This window comes from Psittacula echo (assembly GCF_963264785.1).
Source record: "Psittacula echo genome assembly, chromosome: 1".
NCBI lineage: Eukaryota > Metazoa > Chordata > Aves > Psittaciformes > Psittacidae > Psittacula > Psittacula echo.
This window is the reverse complement of record NC_137735.1, coordinates 55,139,862-55,160,807: the sequence shown is the minus strand read 5'-3', so window position 1 is coordinate 55,160,807 and position 20,946 is coordinate 55,139,862. Positions and strand designations below refer to the sequence as shown.

The 20,946-nt window shown below is 40.4% G+C and overlaps 1 protein-coding gene across 1 annotated transcript; it reads left to right on the top strand.

Moving 5' to 3' along the window:
* Positions 1–6,445: 6,445 nt before the first annotated feature.
* Positions 6,446–16,792, top strand: BDH2 (3-hydroxybutyrate dehydrogenase 2; the record flags this gene model as incomplete). The annotated part of the gene is made up of 9 exons (XM_080627117.1): positions 6,446–7,319; positions 8,821–8,899; positions 11,021–11,117; positions 11,654–11,762; positions 12,888–12,948; positions 13,587–13,700; positions 14,688–14,746; positions 15,404–15,496; positions 16,739–16,792. The coding sequence occupies exons 1-9, from the start codon at positions 7,248–7,250 to the stop codon at positions 16,790–16,792; spliced, it is 738 nt and encodes a 245-aa protein (XP_080483243.1). The 5' UTR covers positions 6,446–7,247.
* Between the last annotated feature and the right edge of the window lie 4,154 nt (positions 16,793–20,946).

The following is a 20,946-nucleotide window of genomic DNA, read 5'->3' as shown; positions in this document are numbered from 1 at the left end:
TCAGGCTTACCTTGAAAAGAGAATCTTCTCACTGCAGTAACACAGGAAACTTGCATTGTGTATTCTGAAAATGTAATTAAGAATCTTAGAGAAAATTCATTATACCTGTTGCATATTGAATTTTATTAACATTTCTAAGTTCACTGGCAACTGTAACACACAGATGCTACTCGGGAAATGCTGCTTTTGTCAAAGAATTCCTTCAATAAAAGGAGATGCTATTTGCTTTTTATGTTGCACTAAAAGCTCAGGGATATACAGATTTTCAGTGGAAGTGGAGAAGCTGGTAGACCAGGAAAAAAAAAAGAAAATGGGCGGAGATTGCTGTCATTTGCCTTGCATAGGAAAGCTCTTCATGGATGCGTTAACAGCTACAACGCTGAAATGCATCCAGCAGACTTGCTGGAATTATTAAAGGAGAAGGCTTCTTAATTCTCTTGTGACCTCTTAATTCCCTGGTCTGTTTTAATGCAGACGGGTAATTATTTTTTTTTTTCCTTCCACTCCAGTGATAACAGAAAGAGGAATTTTTTTACTTTTCAGATTGTAGATCTTTTGGGAAGCGTAAGGGGGGAAGAGACTTCCCTGATTGAGTCCTTCTGGAACATTTTAACTGATCAAAACCCAGTGCTTCTTTCCCTCAGTGAGCTTCACTCTGTGTAATACTACTAAGAGCAAAATAGCAGCATGTTGCATTTGAATCTCCTTTCACATAAACCACGGAATCATAGAATGTTTTGGGTTGGAAGGGACCTTAAAGCTCATCCAGTTCCAACCCTCTCCTGCCATGGGCAGGGACACCTTCCACTCGACCCAGTTGCTCCAAGCCCCATCCAACCTGGCTTTGAACACTGCCAGGGATGGGGCAGCCACAGCTGCTCTGGGCAACCTGTGCCAGGGCCTCACCACCCTCACAGGGAAGAACTTTTTTGCTAGTATCTCATTGAAACCTACTCAGTGTAGCTTGCAAAATGAGGTTACAAGAGTAGGTCTGTCTCATTCCCTCACATGCACGTACCGATGAGGTGGACACACTTTATGCTCACTTGAGAAGGAGAAATACTTGAGGTTCTTGATGTTGGTTTGGTTTGTTTTGTTTATTCTCCTGCCTTCTTCAGTGCAATTTTTTCTGCACGTACCCAGAGCAGAATCATCTAGAGAGCCTTACCCTTCCTTTGCACCTCAGCTCCAGCTGCAGCATTGTGGTCTGAGTAAACAGAACTGTGTGTGGCTTCTGCCACAGGAAGGGCAGCATAGAACACAGCCTTTTTAATGCGTGCAGCTTGCAGGGAAATCACATGTGAAGCGGAGGCTATGTGAGACACACAAATCTACTTCTTTCTTACCCGTTGTCCTCCGGGACGCTGCGGGCTCAGGAGACAGCAGGTCACAGCGCCAAGCGGCGTGAAGGCGCCAGGCGGAGGCTTTGCCTGCGGCCTAGTGAAGCCGGGGCGTTGGAGGAGAGCCTGTGGCTCCAACAGCAGCAGGGAGGAGGAGCCGGAGCCGGCACAACGGTGCCGCTGCTCGCAGGGAGCAGAATACCGCCACATCGCCCCGGCGCTGCGAGGCAAGCCGTGGCAGAGCTGCACGGCGAGCGATCCCTCCCCTGGCATCCCGCCATTCCCCAGGGAAGTTATCTGCCCCTCTGCATCGCCATCGCTGGGGCTGGAGGCGGCAGGAGAGGTAAGGGGGGGGGCTGCCCAAGGAGGGGGTAAGGAGGGTGTATCAGGTGCATCACTTACGTTTTTGTGGGTGATGGTGTGTGGTTTTTGGGTTTCTCTTGTTTGGTCTTTATTATTATTATTATTATTATTATTATTATGAGTGTTAGTTGCTCTGACAGTATTTGTGGTATTTTACTTGTATCCTTATCTGTACTGTGTGTGTACAAAGCAGAAGAATGTTCGGGTTGTTCAGCCTGGTGAAGACTCGACTCCAGGGAGACCTTATTGTGGCCTTTCGGTACTTAAAAGGGGTCTGTAAAAGAGCTGGGGAGAGGCTTATTAGCCTGTTGTGATAGGATGAGGTGTAATGACTCTAAACTAAAAGAGGGGAGATTGAGGCTGGATGCGAGGAAGAAATTCTTTATGACTGTGGTAGAACACTGCCCAGAGAGGTGGTGGATGCAGCATCCCTGGAGACATTCAAGGCCAGGCTGGATGTGGGTATAGGCAACCTGATCTAGCTCATTGGGGGGGGGGGGGGTAGGACTGGGTGACCTTTGAAGATCCCTTCTAGCCCTGTTACATGATTGTATGACAAGTCACCAGGGCAATAGAGCTAATAATACAGCCATGCCCACATGGCCCCTGACAGCTATTTCTTCAGCTTTCCCTCTCTTTCCTCCTCCCTACCCATTAAACACAAGAAAATGAAAAGCTCTAATAAAAACCTTTCTGGTTTCAAAATAAGGAAAGTATATTTTATAGGGAGGTACTAAAATAAGCATCTTACTGGCTGGTTTCCATGGTACTGACCTTAATCTTCTGGTATGAATTCTGCTCCATGATTTCTCAATCACTGATTTTTGTCTGTATAGGGGGGAAAGTTTGAAAAACAAAACAAACCCAGAAAAACCACAAAACAAACCACAACCAAGTAACCATGAATGCCAAACCCCACCTCCCTGATGTGAGTAAACTAGCTACTTGCTGTGGTCTCATTAATCCAGCTGGCTGTTGCTTGAAAGTAGCAGTATCAGGAACCTAGGAGGGTGGCCTGTATGGCAAATAAAGAAAAGCTAATGTATTGAAGAAAAGGAAATGGGAATGGAACATTAATCTGCTGTGAAACTTCTCAGTCGTAAACTTAATTCTGTCATTCCTAAACCAGCCCTCTTCTGGGTGAGCAATACTGGTGTCTTCAGAGTGCTGTTGAGTTGGAAAGAAATATGCTTTTTGTTTCTCAGCATACAGTTTTTATACCATGCTTTCCCCAAGTCCACAGAAACTGCATTTTAACCACAATTTTAACCTATCTGGACATTGCAACTGAACTCACTAATTTTCTGTTTATAGAGCACAATCAAGGGTTCCTTTTAAACACCTTACAGTATTTCTAAGCTCAGCCAGTTCTGGTACCAAGAATAACTTTGTACTTTGCATCATCTTTCAAAATACTTCTAGTGCCTGTCTGAAGTTGCTATTGGAATTTTTTTAATAGTAAGCAGTGGACCTGACATTTCTCTGCTGCTGTAGTGAACTGAAAATAAATTGAATGGTGATCAGGGCTGCAAGACACACTATTTTAATAGCCTGCTTATCTGCATTGTGAGACCTACTTTTTGTATGTTTTGTATAGTAACATTTGTTTTGACAATAAAATGTTAAGTATTTAAAAATATATTTGCTGGTCACTTTTGCTATGATCTAAGGGTGTTTGATTACAATATTCAGTGTCTAAGAACTCTCTTTTTATAGTAATCACATCACTTGCATCATCTTGCTTCTCGTCTTGTGTCATCTAACTTTCTGCAATAATTGCTTTGTGTGGAAGTTTACTGTTGCACGAGTCTCACTGGTGTTTAATTTTTTGAGTCTGTCAGGAAATGTTTGGGGTCTAAAAGATAGTTCTTTCTCACATGCCCTCCACTGTCAACTAAATAGGAATTTGCAACTCAAAACCAAAGAGCAACACTGTTTAAGAACAAAATAATCATCATGATATGAGAGTCATATTTAGGGAAGATACATGTATCAAAATCATAATCCTTACTTTATAGGAATAAATCTTTTAATGCAGGTGCCTAAGTACTCTGTTTTGGGTTACTCAAACTGATAAACAAATGGTTACAGTGACATGTTTCCTGGCATGCAGCAGTTATGGTCATAGGAAGAGTTGCACAAGGATTATTTATGTGATGGAGGTCTTTAAAAGGTAGCTGAGAGAACCAACCATCTTTTGTCCTGAATAGCTGAAAACTGTACCAACTATTGTACCTACTAAGAAATTGCAAGCATTTATCTCAGTCTTTGACCTGAAATGTGTTTTGGGAAGCTTTGTAAAGATATTGCTAGCCAAAACTACACAGGTTCTCAGTACTGTTACTGCGTTCAGCACTGAACTGTCTCCTTTCCTACCACAGCCATGGGTATGTAGGAGCAATTTATTTCCTGACAGTGATACGTGTGAAGTGCTCATATTTTTGTGGTGGTGTTCTTTCGTTTGTTTGTTCTGAGGTAGGTTGGTTGGGGTTTGGATTTTCTTTTTTTTTTTCTTTCTTTTTTTTTCTTTGTTCGGTTTTTCAATTTCCACCATGATTGAAAGATATTTCCATTAGCAGCTTTTTTTTCTCTTTATTTGTTCCATCTTGATGCCTTAATAAATGAGTTAAGCTCACTTTTTTCCTTTTGGAAGGGGGAAACAATGTGTGTATATGTAGATCTACCTTTCTTATACACAATTACAGGGGCAGTTCTGCTTTAAAAGCTATCATAATTTAGCAGAAAGACAAGACAAACTTAACACGAAGTAACGTTATCCTAGTTTAGCTACGAAAGTGGCTTTCCTGAGGAAAATGTGCCTCACAAGTTAAGGCAGGACTCCAAATTCTTCATGAAACATCAATAAAGTATTGTCCTAGTTCGGAATTAGGTAGCTTATATGGCTTAAAGAGAGATTGCTTGGCGAAAAAACCATGTCTCTGCCCTGTGCTGGTGAGAATCCTGTGGATTTCTTGAATTCCTTAAGGAGAATGGATGGTGAACGCTGGTGCTTTTTTTTTGTTCTTTCTTCTGTAGGAATAAAACCACAGCATTTAGTCTCAAGTTTCGGTAGGTGGCGGCATTTCAACGTTTCAACAGGAAATTACGTTCTAGCTAAATTCACCGCTTAGACTACGACTCCCAATGAGCACAGCAGAAAAGATCCTGTACGTCATTGTGTACGAAGGTCAGGAAATACAACGTGCAGATTGCACTCGCTTGGTGAGTGACTGTATTAGCATTTATTTTTAAATGCCTCATAGAATCGGCAAATGTTCATAAAAACTGATTGTTAGATTGAAAAATGTATTTCTTGTGCTTGCTTGTTTGAAAAATATTTATTGTGCGTGTTTATTAGGCTGAAAAATGTATCTATAGTGTATTGAGCTTACAAATCACGTTAAGGTGATTTACATAAGTACTTGAACTGATCAGGTTTTGTTGTCTGTTTTCTGCTGAAAAGATACATGTGACAAAAAAGACTCCAAAAAGCTTCCTCTGCCTTCAGAGAGCATATAAGATTTGGGTAGCAGGAGGGAAGAAATAGTGCACTGGTTTCTGTGAGAAGCATTTAGAAGTTTCCCAGGTGTCTGACAGAGCTAATGCCAGCCGGATCTGAGACTGACCAGCTGCTGGTCAGGGCTGAGCCCATCAGTAATGGTGGTAGCATCTCTAGGATAATGTGTTTAAAAAGTGGGGAAAAGTTGTTGCACAGGAGCAATTGCAGCCACAGAGAGGAGTGGAAGGAACAGCTCTGCAAACACCCAGGTCAGTGCAGAAAGAGGGAAAGGTACACCAGGTGCTGGAGCAATGGTTCCCCTGCAGCCCATGGAGGTCCATGGTGGAGTGGATACCCACCTGCAGCCCAGGGAGGACCCCATGCCAGAGCAGGGGGATGTCCAAAAGAGGCTGTGACCCCGTGGGAAGCCTGTGCTGGAGCACAGTCCTGACAGTAACTGTGGCTCATGAAGAGAGGAGCCCATGCTGGAGCAGGTTTGCTGCAGGACCGGTGACCCTGCGGGGGACACACACTGGAGGAGCATGTTTATGAAGGACTGCACTCATGTAAGGGACCCACGCTGGAGCAGTTTCTGAAGAACTGCAGCCTGTGGGAAGGACTCATGTTGGAGAAGTTGGTTGGTCTTGATACATAAGCTGTAACTCTCACTTAAAACCATTAAGTCTTTTTATTTATATATTAGAATAGAAAGAATTTTTCCATTCAGTTTCTTCAGAAGTCTGATTGTTGAATCTGTAATCTTCAGGGGAACACTGTTTTTGCTGCCACTTTTGTAGGGAAAAGCTGCTGAGAAAATAGACAGGATTTCTGGACAAAATCAGATGAATTAATAATTTGGTTTAACATACAGGACACTGAATTTGATTTTGCAATCTGAGCCACAGCTCAGATTTGAGCATCTCTAGATGACAGCATTGTCTGTTAATTTAGGGGAGATTATGGTATCTTTATCTTAAATTCTCAGTGAAGTACTTGGTATGTTGGATTCATGTATGTTTTTTAAGACTTCAGGTTCTTGGGATGCCTTTCTACATTCATAGATACATAAACAAATTTTGCGCTGTGGGCTAAAAGTGCAGAAAGTTTTGCTTATTGATAACCCAGTTAACAAATATCAGATACTGCACTCTGACTGAAACGCAATGGCTTCACTCTGAAATATCCTATTTGGTAGTTTGTCCCTTACATAATGGAAAATCCACAGGAGGGAGAGGGTTGCATTCGCTTTTAGTTATTTGTCTGCAACTTTACATGCTGTTTTTCTTTAAACATGCCACAACATTTCAAAGTGTGTGCTTGGGCAGGAGAGAAGAGGGCAACGTTTTGCCTTTTGGCTGCTACACACTGAGTAAGGTAGAACATCCTAGAGGTTCCTTATTGCTTGTCCTAAGCATGCTCAGTAGTCCCCTGAGAGCAAGGAAGGTGAGAAGGGCAAGAGAGGACAGAGCTTTATCATTCTCCTCTCCTCTCTGCCTTATTGGAGCTGGGTATTTGCAGTGCTGGAAGTTTCCTGAGACAATTCAGAGCCAACACCAAGGCCCAGGGTGTATTGTGTGGAATTTATTGCAATCTAGGAAGTTGATGAGCTTAGGAGGAATAGAAGGCAGACCTGCTTTCTAAGAACACAATAGCCAGTGGAAGCACAGGATTATGAACTGCTGTGCTTCTGTTTCATCTTAACTTTTTTTTTTTTTTTCCCCTGTTTAAGAAAAAACAGAGTCTGGCTTCTGCTATAAAAAAGCTTGGCTTTTGGGCTCAGATACCTTCTGGTGTTTTTTTAGTTTCGTACTATATTAAAAAACTAAACCAAAACAAAGATTAAGGCAGCCTCCCCTCAGCACCCTGGGTGACTCAGGACCACACTGCAGCAAAACAGAACAGTCTGTGAAGCAATTTGATGGCAGAGGTACTCAGAATCATGTCTAGTTTTTGGAATGCATTTGTATCTGATTCCCAGGGAATGTTGTTGGCTCATCTTTTTGTTAAAGATTCTGTGACATCTTCTGTCTGCGCAGATCAGCAGCATGGGTCGGCTTGATGGGAAGGTCATACTGCTGTCAGCAGCAGCACAGGGGATTGGACGAGCAGCTGCTATAGTAAGTGGGAAAAAAAGTTTGTTTTCCTGTACCTAAGCTAGGTCTCTAATACTAGCTTGTCCAGAGACAGCCGCACCAAACAAGTTCTTGAATTCATAAGCCGCAGATGAAGCCAGAACTATTCATTGAAAAAATCAGGGAATAATAGAGTCATTGTGCTGCATCCATTGTGCTGTTTGAATTTCTGAAAGTCTGAGGCTCCAAGTGGTGACATCAGGCAAGGATAAGGGCAAGATTCAAGAACAGCTGCAACTGCTTTTTTAACAATATATAGCTGGTACTGTCTGTACCTTTAATCCTATATCTCTGCTGCTTTCCTCTGGAAGAAGATAAGGATAGAAGGAATATTTCCTGTTACACCCTATAGTAAAACAATGATATTTTATCTACATTAATCATTGACATAACTAAGTCTACATGATACCAACTGCACAGCTACAGTGTTGTTCACCATAAGCAACTGTGAGAAATAATTTAGAATTCAATTACTTGAACAGAATTCAACATATGTATTAATTTTCTGGCTACCTTTTAATTCCTTTTGACCAGTTCTTCCCCTGCTATTTCATTCTTCCATAGCAGATAGAGAAGCTAGTGGGGTTATTTCAGTATCTCCGTATTGTAATCAACAAGCCAGGAAAAGCTCCTGTAAGAAGGATTTCTGCCAATCCTAGTTCATTTCATATGCATGCAGTTAAGAATGCAGGAGACTTCTAATCTTGGCACTTACATTAAAACACTTAGTCCAAAGGAGTAGATAATTGTAAATTTGTAAATACCCAACAAGCATGGAAGGAAGTCCACTTTTGTTTAATGCCACTGTCCTTTTAAGCTGCACTTGAGATGCTTATTTTGAAGATTAGGGGCTACAGTCTGAGATGTCAGAATAATTTTGACAGAGGTTACTTCGTTAGCATAGCTGTTGATTTATCAGTAATCACAGTGCAGAGAAAGCAGATTTTGAGGGCAGCATTACGAATGACAGTATCTCCAGTTAAGTGCCAAAGAAAGTCATGTTTATTTTAATATTGCTCTATTCCAATGGCTTGGTTGCAAAGTATTTTCATAAAGGTTCTATATTGCCATTTCTTTTTATGACTTGTGCCTTTATCTCTCAAATCCCATTTAAATCCAACAAGACAGACAATTCTAGCCCTAACTGTTTGTAACAGGTTTACTAGTGTCCATGCAGCTAATAAGGGTAATAATAGCACCAGTTGTCTTAGTCTGGTTACTGTTATTATACTGTATTTATGGATTCCATAGTTTAAGGAAAAGATGTTAACTCTTGTCTTGTATCACATATAGTTACTGAATTGTCCTCAAGATGTGTGGTAAGTGATGCCTATTACTCCCCGACATGCCCTAAATTAAAAGTGAGAGATCAACTGCCTTCAGCCAACTTTGATTCAAGCCAAAAAGGAAAGGAGGAGGAAACAGAATTTATTTCTGGTAAGATCTGGAATATCTAAATATAAACTGCTTCTCTTGTATTCTTCAGGCTTTTGCAAAAGAAGGAGCCAAAGTCATTGCTACAGACATCAATGAGCCTAAGTTGCAAGAGCTGGAGAAATATCCAGGTAAATGACCTACAGTAGCTGTTGGTTCAGCTCTTGCAAGTTTTGGTGTAGAATGGCTGAAATCTAACTTGGAGATAGGGCAAACTCCAAAAGACCAGAAAAAAAAAAAGGAAAATATCCAGACTAAGTCTTTAGATGTTGGCATTGCTTCGTTCTGTGATGTGGAATGGCAGAGGTTCAGCATGTAACATACAGCAACACCAGCATATCAGACAGAGTATTATTCAAGGCATTCGAAATAACTTGAGGTTTTTGTGTCACAGAAGCAGCTCATTTCTGCTTCCCAGATAGCACCCATTTCAGTTATCTTTTGAGATCACTAGGCTAATTGTCAAACACAGCACTCTAAAAGGCACAGAATGCTTTTCACTCATCGCAACAGCTAACATCCAGCTATACCAAAAGTAAATTTAGTGTCTTGCGTTTCCATGGCACGTAGTTACAAAGGAATGCGTTATGAGGGTAGCTGCCTACTAGAGTTTACTATGCCTTCAGAAACTAACCCTGCAACATTAAATAAGCCTGTTCCATTTGCACAAATGGTCAGGCCTTAAGATGACATTCCTGCTGATGTCACAGGAACATACTGCAAGGAGTAGTTTTGCATAGCTGTGTTTCTTAATCATAAGTGACACAAGTGTGCACCATCATATAAAAATAATTTTTCAGTCTGGAAATAAAAAGTAAGACTGGGATGTATTTTACAACTGAAAATTCTTCCAACTTAATTTGACGGAATGAATTGGATTTAAGGAATTCCTGTTATAGGGTGACAGTCAAATATGCAAAAGCACTTTTCTCTAGTGCAGCTTTTAGAGTGAACGTTGATCTGTATTGACTGGAGTTCATCACAAGCAATCCCTTTGTAACTCTTTGGGAACTTTAGGAATTTTCCAGCTTTATTCTGCAGGTGTTTAGAAAAGTGTTAAGTTTTCAACTGTGTGGTTTTTTTCCTTCTGCTGTTGTGGTCACAAGAGGTAATTTTCCATATACTCAGAGCCATTTCAACTCCTTTGACATACGATTAGTTAAACTGTAATTCATCAAGGCTTGGCACATTGTGGTCTTTAAATTTTATCCAGGAGAGGTAGTTCCAGTGCTGATGTAAATCATCAGCCTGTAGTCTTAATTGCATCGTTATACACAAATCTCTTCAAAAGTGTCTGTATCATTTAACTAAGGCATATAAAACCTGTTAAAGGACTTGTCAGTTTGGCTTCAAAAGAAAGAGGGGTTTATCAGTTTCAGATCAAATTCTCCCATAATTTAGATATCACTCAAATGCTTTACAAAGAGCTTTACAGTATGTCTAGAATCACGTATGCTGGATGAGACCTCTGGAGGTCATAAATGTCTTGCCTGCACTGTCCTTACAGTCCTGCCTATTGCTCATAGTAGCTGTGGTTAGAGCAGGTTGCTCAGGGCTGTGTTGAGTCAAGTTCTGAATATCTCCAAGGATGGAATTTCGTCAACAACCTCTGCAGGCCCCTGTTCCGGTGCAACTGCCCTCATGGTTTTAAAATAATAATGACATTTAAAAACACACAAGAAAAAACCTTCAAGCAAATACTTTTCTCAGAAGCCCACAGCAGAAAGATGAAAGTCAACAGAAAGAATCTGGAACATCGAGAAGTCTGACTGAATATAAGGTGTTTGGTAGTTGTGGATTTTGGTGGTGGTGTTTGTTTGGAGGTTTTTTCTTATGTGTTTTTAAATACATGGACATGGAAGTTTGTCATGATTATACAGATTCTGTAATTGTTCAGTTTGAGAGTATAGTGGAATTCAAGCTTATTGGAAATGTTTTTGCGGTAAATGATGTTAGCTCGTCTGCTTGTGTGATGCTGTTACAACAAATCATATCAGTTGATCTTTTTTTAATTCCCTTCTGAAATTTTAGGAAGCATGACCTGCTGTCTATTGCTGTCCTGATTTAACCACTGCACTAACCTCATGATTAAGTGCAGCTCTCAGTCAGTGAGTCTCTATGTTGTGGTGCACCACTGAGGGGGACTGCTCCCTGTCAACCCACTGCCTTAAATTGTCAATCGTTAGCAGCTCAGAAAAATAAACCAATGATCCTTAGTCAAATACAGTGAAGCAAATACTGTGTTTTTCTAGGCATTCAAATACGTGTTCTGGATGTCACCAAAAAGGAGCAGATAGAAAATCTGGCCAAGGATATTGAAAAGATTGACGTCCTCTGTAACATTGCAGGGTAACAAGCTTCTATTTGATCCTACATTTTTTTCCAGTTTTCCCTGTCTTCCAGAAGTACTTCCTTTTACTTAAATGCATTTTATTTCTTTTGCTTTAATTCACTTTATGCCTTTAAGACAAACTTTCATGTGTTTTCATCAAACCTGAACTTCTCATGTGTAGCCACATTACCCAGGCCAAGACAGAATAGCTCTTGAATTTGTTGTGTTTTCACACTCTGTGGATGCCCAGCACTGATGGCTCTGGCCCTCCTAGCACAACAGTGAGCAAAGCTGAGGGTCTGCTACTGCTCTCCTTTGCTTTGGTTTTGTTTTGTCCCTACTGACAAGCATTTCTTTGCACATACTGAGTCTGCCTTGTGTCCCTGATACTCATCAGGAGAAATACACTGTTGCTTGCTTTCTTTAAAAGAACTCTAGTCCCTCCTTTTCAGGGTTGGAAGAGTTATCTACTGCAAAATTATATGGGCAAATCTGCATTAAAAGCCACAGAAGTGTAAACCACAGACTAGTCCAGTTCATGCACTTATTCTAGGTTTGTTCATCATGGAACCATTCTGGACTGTGAGGATCAAGACTGGAACTTCACTATGAACCTCAATGTTCGCAGCATGTATCTAATGATTAAGACATTCCTTCCTAAGGTAAGGATTGCTTGCCTGTGATTTTTTAGTCTCTGCTGCACTGTGTTTAAAGTGTGAGAGATCTAAGTTGTTGCCACTGTGACAGCATGGGATTTGAGATAAAAATGCTAGTATGCAGCTTCTAAAACATTCTCTGCATTGTATAGTTCTTCAAGCAGACATCCTGCCTAAAGGATGTGGTAGAGAAGATGCATTCAGGGGCTTGCACTATGTAATACATAACTAAAATCCTTCAAATGCAGAGCTGCAAGGGAGCCATTGCAATACAGTGCTACCACATTCTACTATAGCACAAGCTGCGCAAAATAATTGTAAATAATGTATAGTAACATGAATTTTATGGAACTCTGGAAACTATCTTACGAAGCAATTCAGTGCCACTGATGGCAACATGCTGGTTATATCAGAACAGTGTAGCAGCACGAGGACACTTGTTGACATAATAACTGGGTTTGGGACTACAAAAACTTGTGAACTGAATAAGGAGTTTATATTCCTGTAAATGCAAAGGCCAGATGTGGAAGCTGTGACCATGGCTGGATGGCAGTTACTCTTTTCAATCTTGTTCCAGTCCTTTTTGTTTGGTTTGGTTTTTGGCTTCTTGTTTTATGGGGTTTTTTAAGCTGATACCTATTTTCAAGTTTTCTATATAACAGCTTTAAGCATCTTGGGTTTGGAATGCCTGAAAAGGTTGTAACTTGAAGAAATCTAGCTACAAATCAAAGATGCTAGAGTTGTGATTTAGTCTTCTGCAAAGCTAGTGTCTGAATGGGATCTGTGAGTAACTGCATTGGTAGATGGCATAAGCAGAGTTACTGCATAGCGTATACTGTGGTGACAAAAGGGCAATAATTCCAAAGTGTCTATCACAGGAAAAAAGTCCTTTCCTGTCATAGTCTTCACTCCCAAGATGACTCAGAAGAACTTAGTGAGAACTTCAGATTCTGCTTTACTACTTCAGTTGCTAGATGAAAAGAGATAAGCACCCATCTGTGCCGATTAAGCTTTGCCGCCCTGTGTATCCATTGCATGTAGGGCTGTTCCGTGGATTGTTATGGGCTACTGTGCTGGATCTGCAGATAACAAAACAGTCTGCATTTGAATGACGTACGTATTATTTTGCAGATGCTCAAACAGAAATCTGGAAATATTATAAATATGTCTTCTGTGGCATCCAGCATTAAAGGTCAGTATCTTGCTAGAGTTCCTTACATAAATCTCAGAAATTATGGGACTGCAAAATAAACCTTGCACAACTTTGAAATGAGAGGGTACAGCCAATCCTGAGGAGGGATACAGTTAAATTAAAAAAAGAGCACACATCAACTCGTCTGTACACACAAGGACACGGATGGCAAAATGCAGAAATACTAAGATACTTGCCTCTGAGCTTTTGAATCTATACTGAATAGTATCCTTTCTACCAGTTTGTATTAAATAAAAAGGAACTGCTTCCAGTGATACCTTGCTACATATGTTCTTCAGAGAAACAATAAAGAAATGACAATTACATCAGCATTGTAGCTATGCTTCCCAAGGAAGCCTGATGGTGACCAACAGATCGGTCTCTGCTGTTCCAAAATCTTTACTTTGTTAGCTTTTTTGACTACTCCCCAAACTTACACTACTGAAAGGTCTTTGCTCTCATGTGTGCTTGCATAGAATTCTGGCAGTCAGCATTTTTGTTACCCTGTCCTTACAAAGAGACTACAGGTGCTACAGGAAATGCTGGGGCCCAGCAGCAGGTGCATATTGAACAAACTTGGTTCTCTTTTTCTTTCTTTAACATGTTTCTACACTGCCTTCACACTGACCTTCTGTTAGGAGTTGTGAACAGATGTGTATATAGTACTTCAAAGGCAGCAGTTATTGGTCTAACAAAGTCTGTGGCTGCTGATTTCATTGAACAAGGCATCAGATGCAACTGCGTATGTCCTGGTAAGTATTCATACATTATTTTGTAAACTTGGAGCAGATTCTAGAAGGCCTGATTTACTTTGACATTATTAACAAAGAATTAACTTGCAAGTGGTAACTAAAGTTACCAACAGCATAAAGGTTCAGGACCTGCTTGAAACATTTGAGATTTAAAATACAAAAGTTGTTACTTTTGTAGTTAAGCTGTATATTTAGTCTGTTAACCCAGCACATGCACGTTATATATGCATTGCACACTACCTGAATGTTTATTTTCAAATATATACTCTAGAAAGACAGGAGCAGGCAAGGGCTAGCTACCAGGCTAGCCGTGGTTTAACCAGCTGAAAAGTATTGAATCCAATTCTGAGTCTTGCCTTATCTTGAAATTTAGAATCCTATGCCACATTTATAGTTTTGCAGTCCTGAATTGTATTACAAAGTTACATGTAAGTGTTAAGACATACAGATAGAATCATGGAATACTTAGGGTTGGAAAGGACCTTAAGTTTCCAAACCCCTGCGCTAGGCAGGGATTCTCACACTAGACCATGTTGCCCAAGGCTCTGTCCAAACTGGCCTTGAACACTGCCAGGAATGGAGCATTTACCACTTCTTTGGGCAACCTGCTCCAGTGCCTCATCACCCTTACAGTAAAGAGCTTCTTCCTTATATCTAACCTGAACTTCCCCTGTTGAAGTTTAAACCCATTACCCCTTTTCTATTGCTACAGTCCCTGATGAAGGGTCCCTCTCTGGCACCTCTGTAGGCCCCCTTCAGATATTGGAAGGCTGCCATGAGGTCTGCATGCAGTCTTCTCCAGGCTAAACAGCCCCAACTTTCTCAGCCTGTCTTAATACGGGAGGTGCTTCAGCCTCCGATCATCCTTGTGGCCAGTTGGCTGAATAGATCCTGTGGCCAACTGGCTCTCGACAGAACCACTGAACAGCACTTTTTGCCATGATTGCTGATGGTGATTTTTAACACTGAATTTAAAATTCTGCATAGGAACTGTTGACACTCCATCTTTACAGGAAAGAATCCAAGCCCGGCCTAACCCAGAACAGGTGTGTACATACATTTAACTCCCTTTAAATACACGTATGCAGCGGCACTTTGCCCCTTTTCAGGAATGTTCCCTATTTCAGAGTACCAATGATAACATAGCAGCAGTGTCTCCTTTAATACTTTGGTCAGTTTGTACTCAAGACAGAAGTCTTAATGAGTCAGAAGGTTACTATTGCTTACTGAATACAGAGAGTCTGTCATCTATGGAAGCATTTGCAACCATTGGTTACAGCATCTGGTGCAAAGGTAGAAGATATTTTCTACTGGGGCATGTGGCAGCCACAGACTAGTGCAAAACCGTAATAGAAAGGGCATCCTGGCTATGCGTGTCAAAATTGTTTGGAATGCTTACCCATACTGACTAGATAACTGTGAGCCCCCATTTGAAAGGTCTGGGAATATCTACCACCAAAGGAAGAACTGACTTACACTGGGTTTACTCTGGAACCAGAGATTTAGGTCCAGTCTCCTACTGTTTTTAAATCTGAAATTCATACCAGTGTTAATATTCTAATTTCTTTGTCTAGCATAAATTCCCTACTCAGTGTATTAAAAGAATTTGTGTCTCATGGCTTATTTCCAGTATTGCTTTATACATGTCAGATTAAAATAATTGGTTTTCATTTTTGGTATACCAAATGCTCCTGTGTATATAGGCATTGAAAGACTTTCTAGCCAGACAGAGGACTGGTAGGATGGCTACTGCTGAAGAAGTGGCCCATCTCTTTGTGTACTTGGCCTCTGATGAAGTAAGTATGATCAACAAAATTTCCTGTCGCAGAATCCTGTGCTACTGTGCTGTTTCACAATAGAGAGAAGTTGCTTTAGGAGGATTTACATTGTCTTTAAGATGGATTATTACAAAAAAACAAAAAACAAAAGCCCACAATATTTTACCGAGTTCAACCTGTAATGCAAGAAGTACTCTGAATGTTGACAGTGATTGATAAGGCATTAGGTGTTTGGTACTGTAGGCTGGTGGTTTGATGTCATCCAAGCAAATTGACTGACCCCAGATCATCCTGAATTATATGAGAAATGGGCTTGTCTGCTTTTCCACATTTGTACCATGGCTAGGTCATGTTTTAAGGAGGTAGAATTAGTAATCATCACTTAACTTCACTATTCAAGAGCAAATTCATATTCGCTATTCAAAGAGCGTTGAACTGCTGGCCATTTTAGGTGAAAGGGCTAATGCTCAGAGTGAATTTACCCTTTCAGCATAAGAAAAACCACAGACTCACTGAGGTTGTTATACACCAAACTCTTAATGACCACTGCAAGTACTACCAATATTAATGAGCATGTATCAAGGTATTTTGGGTGCTATAAATTTACTATGAATCTAAAACTGGGCTGGATTCATCTGGGCTTGTCCAGCAGTCCCACTGAGCATAACACAATATTTTAATGGAATTAATGCTGTCTTAATGTTGCTATCTCTCAGTAATCTGTTTCCCGTTTTCATCTTGGTTTTATTGTTCCTGTAAAGCTACTCATTTTTTTGAGTCTGGTCATAGGGTTTACAACCATACATAGACAGAATTCCAGTTTTCCAGTATATTCAGTATGCTTCAGTACTGATGTAGAGAAGAATGCCAACAGCTTAGTTGCTTACCTCACAATCTGCCTGATTTAACTTTTCAGTTAGGTGTCCTTATAATTATTGGCTGACCTGATCAGATTCTGCCAAGCTAAAGAGCTAATAACATCATAGTGTGATGTATTATTTCTGCAGGTAAGACATCTATAGTCTAGTCCATGTGAGTATTGCTTCTAATAATACTTTTGATACACTCCCCCGAGTTAGCCAAAAGGTCTCCATTTCTAAGTTTGTTTGTATTCTATTTTTTCAGGTATTTTTGTAAAACAAAACAAAAAATGCTTGTATAAAAAGAATGGCAGGGTGGGGTTTTTTTCTTTAAATTAAAAGTGTTTCCATGTAATTAATAGTAAATTAGTTAAAATTGTTACTTGTTATGTAATTTCAGTCTGCCTATGTGACCGGTAATGAACTGATCATTGATGGAGGATGGAGCTTGTGATTTACCTTACTTGCAAATGGAAATTCATACCATGAAAGGCAAAAAGTGAGGATTGTGTTTCTCAGATAAGATAGCTGGCAAAGATTTAGATCACGCATATGATGTCCTTAAAAACAAGTTTGGTACATTTTTACTGTTAGATGTTCTATTTCTCGATTGGTCTTACTGATTCACTTTTCCCTAAATAGTGAAATACTGGAGTAAAATATACTTCATGTGGCTTCAATTTCTGGTAACTCCAAGAACATGAGAGAATAGCAATTTAACGTGTAAGGTTTCAGAAGGCAAAGAATATTATTTAAGGTACAAAATCCGAATTGTGCTTTAAGCAAATCTGAATGAAAGTAATTAAATACTACCTTTATTATCATCCTGCAAAGTATCTGGAAGCTAAACATTCACAATTAGATTTCCTACTAGTATTGACAGACTGTCCTGAGAAAATGGAGCAACTAGTATTAAATCGGCCAGAACTAAGCATGGTTCAAATAGAAGAAGCAGAAATAACAGCAAATTTGAAGATATGAACATTTGAATCATTTTGTTACTGGTAATAAATGTTTCTGTATTAGAGAACATACTAATTGCAAATTTTACTTGAAAGCAGATTCTGCCTTGCAAATTACAAAGTTCTTTCTGCTCTGTACTATCATTAGCAAAATGGTTTAGAACTGTAATAGCTGTAGAAAAGCACTCTGAATTGTTGAAAAGAATGTCTAGTGCCTGACAACACTTACAGATCCAAAGTGGGCAGTGCAAGACAGTCAAACACTGTAGATATGTGGTGTATGGGTGCATGAAACTTCCTGTGTATACAGCAGAGGGTCAGTGTTTTTGCACAGCTGGTTTTCGCAACTGCAATGTCCATTTCCCAGATCCTGGGCAAGTTAGGTTTTTGGAATCTGGAAAAGCAGTAGCACAAAAAGCAGGATTGGCTTGTTGGATTGGCCCCTTTGTGAAGTTTGGGGAGGGATTTTTGTTTAAGCACATAACCACTTCATGAAGACCATGCTGTTTTCTTGAAGTAGAAATGATGGAGAGGAGCCTGCTCTAAAGCTTAAGACTAAAGCTTGCAAAATGTAGAGAGCATTAAAATCATGTGTAGTTTCTACAGTCACTTAGAAAGCACATTAACTAGTAAAGAAGAGGTCCTAGTGGGAGAAATGGAAACCAGAACTGTTTCATTAATGGTATAGATCACTCCTAAATTGATCTTGGAAGTATCATTACTATATTTTGTTTGTTTGTTTTTATCTTTCCATGTACGCAAAGTACTATGCAAGGACATCACTCTGGTAGGCATGGATGGGGCTATATGTGTGAGAATTATGCTTACATACACAAGTATGTAAGCATAAGGTATACATACACATAAGCTTACATACACAGGTACATATACTCCATCAATTTGCTTAGACTTCTGGCACACAAGCAAAAGGAGTGGATTTTACAACTCTAGATAGAGCAGATATATTCCTCTTCAAAAAGATGTATTGATACTGGACAAATGTTGTCAAATCCTTATGCTAGGTGCTAGGCTTTTTATTCTATTGCTTGATGGTCAAATATCAGTATAGTTCATGGTAAAACACAAGGCTGTTTCTCTGAAAAGGACTGTTTGTACAAGAATTTGTGTATGTTTTTATTGTGATAGCACATGGTAGCTTTGATTTATGAATCAGAAACCTATTAACAGAAAGTCTCGTATTCTGGGGAAAAAAGCCATAAATCCTGACCCAGAGATCTAAGGCACTCAATAACCTGAATTCCAAAACTATTTGTTTTGCTAACATACTATTAAAATGGACATGAATTACATAGGCTGTCTCTAAATAAGGTTACCTTAATAGAAATTGCATGCAGCCCCATTTATCTAGTTTGTGAATGAAGCTGTATGTAATTTCATATATATTCGTATATTTTTAAATACATATATATGTGGGGGAGGAATTAAAGAATAAATATACTGAGTGTGATTAATCAGTAATCAGAAAGCACAGGGGGAAATGTTCAATATTTTGTGAGTGTTTCTGTAACAACTGCTATGTTTTTAAAATTACTGTTTAAGATTTTAAGTATCAGCTGAAACATTAATAAAAATTATTTAATTTCAAAGATGATTGAACATGTCTAGCTAAAATCGGACTTCTTATTCTAATATCATAAGTAAATGTAACTTTTACAAATGAGAGAGTATTGTGGATGTTGGCTTCCTCAAGCTCATTTTTGGCTTAACTTTTACCCTTCATCGTGGTTGGAGCATTCTGATCTTGTGTAGTTTGTTTAGGGGGGTTTGAGTATCTGGTATTTCAAAAAAGACCCTGGCAGCCAAGCAAAATTGAGCTGAGGCAGAAATCGGAAGTTATCCAAACTGGTTCCACTAATGTTCACTGACATAAATTCAAATGTTGTTAAGTTCAGGCTGGCAGGATACCATTTCAATGGTTTTGGAGTTCCATATGAAGGCCAAAGTCCCTCTCTGTAGTAGGTGTTTTCAGGCTTACCTTGAAAAGAGAATCTTCTCACTGCAGTAACACAGGAAACTTGCATTGTGTATTCTGAAAATGTAATTAAGAATCTTAGAGAAAATTCATTATACCTGTTGCATATTGAATTTTATTAACATTTCTAAGTTCACTGGCAACTGTAACACACAGATGCTACTCGGGAAATGCTGCTTTTGTCAAAGAATTCCTTCAATAAAAGGAGATGCTATTTGCTTTTTATGTTGCACTAAAAGCTCAGGGATATACAGATTTTCAGTGGAAGTGGAGAAGCTGGTAGACCAGGAAAAAAAAAAGAAAATGGGCGGAGATTGCTGTCATTTGCCTTGCATAGGAAAGCTCTTCATGGATGCGTTAACAGCTACAACGCTGAAATGCATCCAGCAGACTTGCTGGAATTATTAAAGGAGAAGGCTTCTTAATTCTCTTGTGACCTCTTAATTCCCTGGTCTGTTTTAATGCAGACGGGTAATTATTTTTTTTTTTCCTTCCACTCCAGTGATAACAGAAAGAGGAATTTTTTTACTTTTCAGATTGTAGATCTTTTGGGAAGCGTAAGGGGGGAAGAGACTTCCCTGATTGAGTCCTTCTGGAACATTTTAACTGATCAAAACCCAGTGCTTCTTTCCCTCAGTGAGCTTCACTCTGTGTAATACTACTAAGAGCAAAATAGCAGCATGTTGCATTTGAATCTCCTTTCACATAAACCACGGAATCATAGAATGTTTTGGGTTGGAAGGGACCTTAAAGCTCATCCAGTTCCAACCCTCTCCTGCCATGGGCAGGGACACCTTCCACTCGACCCAGTTGCTCCAAGCCCCATCCAACCTGGCTTTGAACACTGCCAGGGATGGGGCAGCCACAGCTGCTCTGGGCAACCTGTGCCAGGGCCTCACCACCCTCACAGGGAAGAACTTTTTTGCTAGTATCTCATTGAAACCTACTCAGTGTAGCTTGCAAAATGAGGTTACAAGAGTAGGTCTGTCTCATTCCCTCACATGCACGTACCGATGAGGTGGACACACTTTATGCTCACTTGAGAAGGAGAAATACTTGAGGTTCTTGATGTTGGTTTGGTTTGTTTTGTTTATTCTCCTGCCTTCTTCAGTGCAATTTTTTCTGCACGTACCCAGAGCAGAATCATCTAGAGAGCCTTACCCTTCCTTTGCACCTCAGCTCCAGCTGCAGCATTGTGGTCTGAGTAAACAGAACTGTGTGTGGCTTCTGCCACAGGAAGGGCAGCATAGAACACAGCCTTTTTAATGCGTGCAGCTTGCAGGGAAATCACATGTGAAGCGGAGGCTATGTGAGACACACAAATCTACTTCTTTCTTACCCGTTGTCCTCCGGGACGCTGCGGGCTCAGGAGACAGCAGGTCACAGCGCCAAGCGGCGTGAAGGCGCCAGGCGGAGGCTTTGCCTGCGGCCTAGTGAAGCCGGGGCGTTGGAGGAGAGCCTGTGGCTCCAACAGCAGCAGGGAGGAGGAGCCGGAGCCGGCACAACGGTGCCGCTGCTCGCAGGGAGCAGAATACCGCCACATCGCCCCGGCGCTGCGAGGCAAGCCGTGGCAGAGCTGCACGGCGAGCGATCCCTCCCCTGGCATCCCGCCATTCCCCAGGGAAGTTATCTGCCCCTCTGCATCGCCATCGC